General features: G+C 37.9%; 1 protein-coding gene across 2 annotated transcripts; it reads right to left on the bottom strand.

The window, feature by feature from the left end:
• Positions 1–347: 347 nt before the first annotated feature.
• SIKE1 (suppressor of IKBKE 1) lies at positions 348–7,464 on the bottom strand. Of its 2 annotated transcripts, none has more exons than XM_006064801.4 (5): positions 7,196–7,464; positions 6,866–6,971; positions 5,755–5,897; positions 4,294–4,407; positions 348–2,700 (listed from the first exon to the last, which is right to left on the bottom strand). In XM_006064801.4, the coding sequence occupies exons 1-5, from the start codon at positions 7,364–7,366 to the stop codon at positions 2,599–2,601; spliced, it is 636 nt and encodes a 211-aa protein (XP_006064863.1). In that variant the 5' UTR covers positions 7,367–7,464; the 3' UTR covers positions 348–2,598. The 2 variants fall into 2 exon arrangements, with proteins under 2 accessions (XP_006064863.1, XP_006064862.1); XM_006064800.4 differs by having other exon boundaries at positions 7,208–7,461.
• Between the last annotated feature and the right edge of the window lie 2,964 nt (positions 7,465–10,428).

Genomic DNA, 10,428 nt, shown 5'->3' with positions numbered 1-10,428 from the left:
TCCTTTTATTATCACATTTGCCTCCTCTACCAGATTTTTCTTTGAAAACACTCAATTTTTTTGTCAAGTAGTTTGACATTCTCAAACTAATGTCCTTAGAAGTTATCTGGGATGATTATTAAAATACAAATTCCTAGATTCCATCCCCCAACTTCTATTTTAAGTCAGTGAACCACATTTGAGGAACACTGAAACAGACTTTCAATGTTTGAATCAAAGTATGCATATGATAGTAATATGATAGAGGAGCTTGGACAGAGGAGCTTGGCAGGCTATAGTCAATGGGGTCACAAAGAGTCAGACATAACTAATGACTAACACACAATAAAGGTAGGTATCAATAATACTTAATTTTCAAGATACTTCCAAACTGTTTTAATTTTACATTTTGACTTGTAATCATGTAACTTACGATTTCTAACTATGAGGACATCTCTAACACCATTTCAGAAATAACTATTTTTGGTTATACTAACTATAATGTGATAATTAGGAAGTATTTATGACAAGCCCTAATTGACAGTTTGCTATATAAGTGAAAAATAAACCTTTGCACTTTCTAATAATTCGACTCATTACTGAGTTATATTAGCTGTTATTCTCAAAATGAGATTTCTATTAGAAAAGGTAAGTTTGTACTAAAATTTGGAAACCAGTCAAGTTCCTTCATCAACTGCAAAGTAAACTTTCATACACAAACCAAAGTCAAGAACATTCTTTCTCCTCTTTAACTACACACTATTTTCATAGTATTAACACCAGCTAGGCTCAATATTATATAGGGTCTTGAGAACTGTTGAGACTCAAGCTTCAAGTTTTTGATTTGCCAAAGGAAAAGTTAGCATTTAGATTTATCCTGATATCTGAGATGTAAGGAACTCTACAAACATCTCTAAAGGGACATAGAGCAGATAAAAGGACACTATGTTGTATTTTAGTGGGTCATTTGATTTATCATTTTCACCAAAAATTGGCCATGGCAGCTAACAAATGGCATATTTCTGCCTCCTGAATGGAACTGTGCGACACGGTGGCACTTAGGGCATACACTTCAAGGCAAATGATCAGACTAAAAATTTACATACTCTTAGGAAATGAGATAAGAACATCCACACTTTGGGTGGAAATGTTTTTCAAATTGTTTGCAAGACTCTGAATAGAAATTTGACAAATTAAAAAATGACATATACCAATTCGTTACAGCCTACCACTGTAAGCAAAGTCTGTTAGTATTACTGGGATCAGATGCTTTTAGGATATCTTGGATAAATTCTGTTGTTTTAATTGGTGTTAATTCTTTATGGTGTTACAAAAGAAAGTTTACACCACTCAAAGCACTAACAAAAATCTTTCTAATGATGTGTCTGTCCCATGCAGTATAATGCTTAGGGTAACTGGGAAATATTGACAGATTTAGCATTCATTATTTCAACTATTTGGGGGCAAACCTAAATTGATAGTATTACATGAGTAATTTATAAATTTGAAATATGAGTAAACTGAGATGGGGAATAAAATGACGAGTGAGCCTAGCTGATCACTTAGCATTTGACTCTCAACACAGCTTTTAGAAATGAAATAAACTCTCATTAAGTGATAAAACTTTGCTTCCTTGTGAAAAGTGGATCTAAAAAAAAAGCCAACTACTAGTACCAGTGATGAAAGACATGCAAACAAGTGATGGTTCTTAATTACAAGTTATATATAAATTAAACAGTAGAATGTAGTACCTTTAACTATGATGTGAATAAACCTATTATATATTCTTCACACTGGATAAACCATCCAAGTTGAAGATTTCCAAGTAGGACAAAACTGAAGAACTGACTAATAATATCAAACAGAATAAATAAAATTTACTTTCAGCATCTGAACTAAGCACATGTATGTGCATACACATACACAGGACAAATTTTTCAACATTCTTTGAACAATACGATGATTATACTAACACTGGACAAAAACAGCTGACTTACTTTCAAGTATATTTTGTGGGGACTAGCAATAGGTTCTCTCAAGAGTAAAGACACCTGGCTATAAGGTGCCAACTCTTAGCACCAGAGAGACTTAAAACTTCATAAAAGGTGAATGATGTTACAAATTAGAGAATCTATGTTACAAATTAGAGAATGTGCCAATCAACTTCTGTGGAGTTGTATTATTTTTCTCAAATGGAAAAAAATCCAGGTTTATGCCAAATAGACTTAAAAAGATAATCTGTGTTTAAGATTTTTTAGAATTGCAATTTATAATCTGATATAAAATAAAACTGCTGGCTTATAACAAAATGCTATAAGTTTCAGAGATATGAAAGAACAAAAATGAACTGAAAACACAGTTTATATAAATCAAGGTCCCAGAAATGAAAATTAGTCTCTTACAGAAAGGAATAGTGAAACTCAGTGTGTACTTTTACTAACACACCTTAAAACTATTTTGTGGACAGCCACTTTTGACTGCAAATTGTAAACTGCCACTTGATACATTTAATCAACATTAAATCTAGTCTGAGGCAAGACAATGAACGCACAATACTCGAATAGCGTTAATAACTTCCTTCCTTGATAAACAACCTCCAGGCATTATTCAGAAGTTGAATTATTTGATGGCTTGGGAAGCAGTGTCCACTGAGCTTTCCTTCCTGACCTGAAGAGACTCACTGCTGATGGACAATAATTCTCGAAGTTCCTTATTTTCAAGCTGGAAAATAAAAAAAAAATGTATGTTCATTTCAGGTATTCTGTCAAACTGTATCAGAACACATTGTTTGCGGCTTGAAACAGAAAGTATATTATTTTACTTTTAAAAGTTTTAAAGAAACAAAAGAACTGAGAAGTTCCTAAAACTCTGCTTATTTATTCAGTTAAAAAACATTTACTGAGTAATTTCCACATGCCACGTGTTAAGACTACACATGAAAAAAACAGGGTCCCGCTCCACTAGAGGAATTCACTGCTTGTCAAAATCTTTATGGTTCCCACAAGTTTTACTATTGTTTCTTCTGTCTTTCAAATTCATAATAACATTTTCATTCTGCTTAACCTTCTCTCCTACATGTCCTAGTTTTGGAGAAAGGAAGGAAAGCGGGAAAATAATTACTGGGCACACAGCCAGGTTCCACATGGGTGTCTTACATATATTATTTCATACAGTATGCAGGGGAGGCACCATTGTTTACATCCATGTTCTCTTGCGATGAGGACACTGGCTCCCAAAAGTCCAAAAACCTGCCCATAGTCAGATAACCTGCATGTGGTATTGCTGGTCTCAATCTGATGCCCACATTTTTTCCACTTAAAGTATTAAGTAAGACTTGACTCACATTTCCTTAGGGCTGTTTCCATAACTGAAGTAAATTAGGGATGGCATAGACAAGGTCATTCTATCATTTTAACTAACTCCTATCCTAATTGGGTCTTTGCCACTCCCTTTGATTTCCAGATACGGCAGTTTGCACTCTTCATCCTTATTCTCTCTGCAGGAAATTCTGGTAAACCACAGCATTTTCAGGTTTCACCAAGACATACCCTGTATCTCTCTCCTAGCATTTACATACCATTTCATACCAAAAAAATTTATTAGTTTTATTGCTATCATTAGACTCTGAGGAGGGACCCTGTCTTTTTCTCTCTGGTAATTTTCCAAGGGCCCATGGCAGAATTTGTAATAAGTGTAACATTCATATCATCTATTGTAATGTTTCTCTTTAACAACTGTATGGGCACACTAACACTCCAGGCCTTTCTTTGTAAATTATTCCCATTTTAATCAAAACATTACATTAAAACAGCTTTAAAACAAAATCAAGACTTTAAAATAAAAATTGATTAAAAAAAAAAATCAAAACTAAAAGACCTGTAAAATAGTCTTCAGTCCCTTGGCTTTGTTTCCCAAAGGCAACCACTTTTAATATTTTTATCTATTTCTTTAGGTGTTTATTTCCATAATTCTAAATAATATGTCTTGTACTGCTATTTCCTGATCATCAAGTTTAAACAGTATCTATTTGAGTTCTTTTTTACAGCAAATGAGGGACTTTAGCTCACATGTAATCTGTCCTTTCCACTCCCTTTACCCTCTCAGTATGATATATCAATTTCTAGCCAATAAGCATTTTCATTGTTTGCTTCTGATTACATTTCCTTTCTTCAAAAGGGTATGGAGGATGTTTTAATTTTAAATCAGACCACAGAGGAAACATCAATACACTGCAGTGATATACAATGATGGCATACCTTTCAGACTCTGAAAACTCCCTAAGATATTATGAACCTAAAACAGCAATAATCTTACCTCTAATTGCGCTAGTTTTTCCTGAATCTTACAAAATTGGTCATCATCCATTTGAACTGCTTTCCTCATCACTTCTCCCATTTCACAGATTCTGTCTATCTGATTCTCAATTTCCTGTGAAGATATTCAGAATAAGAAAGTGAAAAAGTCATTTTTTTAGCAGATATGAAGGTCACGAGACCATGTGTATTATGATGTTAAAAATTCATTTAATCTGTGGTACAGAGGTTATAGTAATTTCACTACAATCTAAGTCCTCAGAGGTAAAGCCATAATTAACTTATCTTGTGATATTCACAGATAATTCATTTTCAGAAGATTGACTCTAGTCTAATCATCCACTACATATTGGACGCTATCTCTAAATGGCTGTTTAACTTAAATTTAAATACTTTTATTGGCAGGAAGCTTGCCACATTCCAAGGTACCTTATTCTATCTTTGGACATACCTCTTAGCAGGCTTTTCATATAAGCTAAATTCTGTCTTCTTCAAGGATCAGGTTTTTCTCCTTTGGATCACAGATGAAAGTCATTCACATATTTAAAAGATCCCTGTTCCCTATGACCTTAGTTAGTTAAATTCATTAAAATGCTTTCAATGGAATCTCAGATGAAACTTATCTTCCATAAACTCCACTGCAGCAAATAGTGAGGTGTCAATCTATTAATTTAGGATTAAATGATATAGTACATGCAAACGTACAAAGACAACTCTAAAGCACTCTACAAACTTAAGAAAATTACTGCATCTCCCAAATTAAGCCATAAGCAACAAGAGTATAGAAACTACGCCCTTTTTTTTTTTTTAAACCGTACTTCTCTCTCCTAACAACACAGTATGATGCTATGTATACTGACTCCCCTGCTATGTGCCAAGTACTATGTTAGGGATAAAAGATAAATTCATGCTCCTTACAAGCAAGGAGCTTACAGTTTAGTGAAACATACCATAATAACAACTCAAGTATTTACCGAATACCTTTAATACTAACAGGCTTCCCTTGTGGCTCAGCTGGTAAAGGATCTGGCTGCAATCCAGGAGACCTGGGTTCAATCCCTAGATTGGGAAGATACCCTGGAAAAGGGAAAGATTACCCACTCCAGTATTCTGGCCTGGAGAATTCCATGAACTGTACAGTCCTTGGGGTCCCAAAGAATCAGACATGACTGAGTGACTTTCATTTTCACTTTAACGCTAACTGACATTGTTCAGTGGAAAAACTAAGTGTTCATTAACATCTTGAAGAGAGATCTTAGTGGAGGGATGAACTTGAGTCTTACTCAGATAAAAGGCCCTTTACCCCCGTTTTTCTACTCATATTTTTACAAAGCTATACTAAAACCTACAGCAAATGTGGTAAACATGAAAGGAAAACAAGCTTACTTCAAAAGCAAGCACATGATCTAAAACAACGTCAAGACTTGAATTCATTTAGAATTTATCCATCAAAGTTTCTTACTGCAGAGTGAGACTGGTGAGCTTTCAGGACCGGTTCAGCATCCGCTGCTTTTTTAGCAACCATTAATTGTAACATCTGTTTTCGGTATTTGCTCATGATGAGTTCCAAAGCATCCTGGTGTTCCTCCAAGGAAACCCATAGCTCTATCAAAAAAACAAAATAACTTGGCAGTGATGTCTGAGATACCTCCTAAAGCCAAACTCAAACAGCTGGATTTTATGACATGCGTGAAGTATTATGAACCCAAAGATGTAAATTGGCGTTTAAGTCCACAAAACTCAACAGTCATGGTCTATGCAAAAAAATATCTTTCCAGGCAGCAGCAGCAAAATCTGGTAGAATCAACATGGGATGTGGCATCAGAAGCATGAGTTTAAGTTCAATTCTGTGAATTACTAGATTACTACTCTTAAATCATGTAACCTCTCTGAGCCTATTTCTTATCTGCCTTGTAATAATAAAAACCTGGCTTGTCTACTTCAAAATGAACATATGAGAATACATATATGTATTGCATGATATATGTGAAGGCCCTCTGTAAATTTATATACAAATAACTATTCATACTACTATCATTAACAATCTATTCACCAAGCCCAAGAATACACACCCAAGGATTAACTTTAGCTCTTCCACCTTGCATAAGAACATAAAAATCCCTTCAATCCTAGCTTTAATGTTTATTTCAATTAATATTTAAACATTAAATCTTAAGCCCTTGAGGATATTAACTCTTCCATTATGCAACCCTTAGTCTCCAGACACCTAACAAGCCATGCAATAATAATTCAACTCTACTAAGCACCTCTTGGATAAGCTGCGTTTAAATACAAAATCAGTCAGATGACCTTGAAAAGAGTAATGTAATAAACTTTACTGCTACTGGGTCATCACAGGCTATGGCAACCCACTCCATTATTCTTGCCTGGAGAATCCCACAGACAGAGGAGCCTGGCAGGCTACAGTCCATGGGGTCGCAAGAGTCGGACACGACTTAGTGACTAAATCACCACCACAGCATGTGCACTTTTGTGACTTGTCATTTTTGCAAGAACTTTTGAAATATCACTGGATATGAGAAAATCATTACACACAAAAAGGCCTGACTAACCTCTGTTTTCCTGCTGCAAGTCTCTAATCTGTGTATTCTCTTGGGACAGCAGAATGTGAGGTTTGTATTTGGACATGTCCTTTATATCGGATGCATCCTCTTGATACTGGACAAACAAGAGACAAACTAATCGCGCCGTAAACATAACAGCCGCAGACGCAACTGAAGAGGAAGGAGGCAGAACTCCAGGACAGCACTGGCAGCCCCGACCCCACAGAAAGGTCTCACAGCCACCCTCTGGGACCAGAAAAAAACCTCCAAGCCGAGTTTCCACTTCACCTCATCCTCCACCCCTCAAGTGCCCAGAAACCCGAGGGCACGGGCCCGTACCCTCTGCCTGACCTGGTCCGGAAGCGCTGTCCCCGCCTCCCGCATAGCGGCTACCCGCCGGTGCAGAGCCGCCGACTGATCCACTAGTGACTCGGCGGCCGCATCGTGCTCCCTCAGCCTCTCCAGTAGAGTCTTAGCGTCTGTCAGAATCTTCTCGATGGTGCAGCTCATAGCGGCCCCAGGACCGCAGTCAGAACACCGCTCACCAGTGCCAAGAACTCAGCGCGTCCCTGAGCGAGTCTCAGCTTTACAGACGTCACTTCCGGGTACGTTTAAAAGGAGCCTCGGCGGCACCCGCGATATGCGCTTGCGCAGTGGCAGCCTCGGTGGTGCTGACCGTCTTTAACCTGCGGCTTCCCCGCATCCTCGCCCTGTGCAAGAGCCCCAGAGGCCTGCCCTTGCCACGCCTTTGGTTTCCTGTTTCCACTGCCTGGTGGTCAAGTTGTGTTAAGGCTGGGCTAGTCTTGAGTTTCCCCTGTTCCTACTGGTTTTGATTGATGTGGATTGCTCTTATCACCGTTTAATATTTTTTTTCTTTTAATGTGGTAAACACGCTTTAAATTTATCATCTTAACCAATAGTATTAAGTACATTCAAGTTGTTGTGCAGTCATCACTACCATTCATCTGCAGAATTCTTTTCATTTTGCAAAACTGAAGTCTTAACAGTCTCTTGGACTGCAAGGAGATCAAATCAGTCAATCCTAAAGGAAATCAGCCCTGACTATTCATTGGAAGGACTGATGATGAAGCCTAAGCTCAAGTACTTTGGCCACCTGATGCTAAGAACCGATTCACTGAAAAAGACTGATGCTCAGAAGGGTTGAGGGCGGGAGGAGAAGGGGGTGACAGAGGATAAGATGGTTGAATAGCTTCACTGATACAATGAATTTGAGCAAACTCTGGGAGATAGTGAAGGACTAGAAAACCTGGTGTGCTGCAGTCCATGGGGTTGCAAAGAGTGGAAAGCTACTTAGCAACTAAACACAACAGCATTAGACTTTAACTCCTTATTCTGCCTTCCTCCCAGCCCTTGGCAGCCACTCCTCTATTTTCTGTCTCTATGAATTTAACTACATTAGATACCTCATACAAGTGGAATCATAGAAAACATAATTGTCATTTTTGTGAATGGCTTATTTCACTTGGCATAATGTCCTCAAGGTTCATCCATGCAAGCAGAAATTCCTTTCTTGTTAAGACTGACTAATATTCATATATATGTGTGTGCATATGTACAGGCTTCCATGGTGGCTCAGTGGTAAAGAATCTGCTGGCCAGTGCAGGAGACTTCATGTTCTATCCCTGGATCACGAAGATCCCATGGAGGAGGAACTGGCAACCCACTCCATTATTCTTGCCTGGAGAATCCCATGGACAGAGGAGCCTGGTGGGCTACAATCTGTGGGATCACAAAGACTTGGACATGACTCAACAATGACAGCTACTGATGGACCCTTGGGGAGCCTTCATCTTTTTGCTGTTGTGAATAATGCTGTTATGAATACATGTATAAATATCTGTTTGAATCCCTCCTTTAAATTCTTTTGAGTGTATATCCAGAAGTGGAATGGGGACATGGTTAATTCTATTTTTAAATTTTTGAGGAATGACCAAACTGTTTGCCACAGTGGCTGCATCATTTTACATTTTTACCAACAGTACATAAGGGTTTCAATTTCTTCACATCTTTGCATACACTTGTTATTTTATGTTTTCTTCAATAGCCATTTTAATGGGTGTGAGGTAGAGTCATTGTCTGCTTACCTATTTTTTTCTATTTTAGCTCAATTATTAATTGAAAATAAATTTAACTAGAACAGCAATGAGTTGTGCTATTATATCACAAGCTTGTGTGTCAAGCTTTGTTCTTTTCCATTGATTATTACTGTAAATATTTTTGAAAAGTCTTGTTTCAGGCACTGTTTGGTGTCTGGAAATACAGCAGAGAATGACACAAGGTCTTGACCCTTAGGGAGTTTATATTCTAATGGGAGAAAGAGTTCAAACTCTTATAAATAGTTGAAGGTAATAACAGAATTAGGAGCCCAGTGAAAGGGCAAGAGTGCCATGGCAGTAGTGAGAGGTCAGAGAAGGGGGTTGGAGAGGAGAATTGACTTTTTACCTTTGTATTCTCAGCATATTCTGGAAGAAAATCTGCCTACCATACCTCCTATAGATAATACGGCTGGCCCACTTACCCCACTGTTGCAGAATTTGCAAACAATATTTTAATATATTCTTTTACTAAAACCACAATTCCATGCAAATAGTGCTCTCCTACACTTTCCCTCACCATCTGAATCACAGCTTTATAGGACGTTTACCTTATGCAAAGGTGACATGCTAAGTATACACAACAGTCAGTGGCCCATAGGAGAGACAATCTAGGCGAATTCTATAATTCTCTTTTTGCTACACTCATGCAATCTGTTCCTAATGAAATCTGGAAGAAGACTTTTTAGGTCTATTCAAAAGGCACAAAAGTACTTAATCAACACTTTTGAATTCTACCTCTTATTGTGCTATCCTGTGGAAGGTTTTTCCTATTACCGTTCTCTGCTCTGTCTATCTTGTCCTTCCCCACTTTTTCCTGACCTGGGAAATCAAACTTTGGAAGATATACTTGCTTTATGCTTCTATAGGGCTTCCCAGGTGACGCTAGTGGTAAAGAGCCTGCCTGCCAATGCAGGAGACTTTAGAGACACAGTATGGATCCCTGGATCGAGAAGATGCCCTGGAGGAGGGCATGGCAACCCATTCCAGTATTTTTGCCTGGAGAATCCCATGGATAGAGGAGCTTGGTGGAACATGGGGTCCCACAGAGTCGGACACTATTGAAGTGACTTAGCAACACAGCATAGCAGCATAACCGTCTCTAACACCTGGTCTGTAGAAAGAATTATATCATAATTGCTATCAGTATTGACAGTAATACTGATGTTTATTAAGTGCTTACTCTGCACCTGTCAGTATTCTAAGGACTTTATGGTGATTCAGTTATATAATCCTCACAATTACCATGTGTTAGATTTCCTCTGTGAAAGTGTTGAAGTATTAGTTGCTCTGTTGTGTCTGACTCTTTGTGACCCCATGAACTATATCGCCTGCCAATCTACTCTGTCCAAGGAATTCTCCACTCAAGAATACTGGAGTGGGTAGAAGATCCTTCTCCAGGGGATCTTCCCAACCCAGGAATTGAACCTGGGTCTCCTGACTTGCAGGCAGATTCTT

Source organism: Bubalus bubalis, chromosome 6 (assembly GCF_019923935.1).
Source record: "Bubalus bubalis isolate 160015118507 breed Murrah chromosome 6, NDDB_SH_1, whole genome shotgun sequence".
NCBI classification, from domain to species: domain Eukaryota; kingdom Metazoa; phylum Chordata; class Mammalia; order Artiodactyla; family Bovidae; genus Bubalus; species Bubalus bubalis.
The sequence above is the reverse complement of the archived record's forward strand: the minus strand, read 5'-3'. Positions and strand labels throughout refer to the sequence as shown.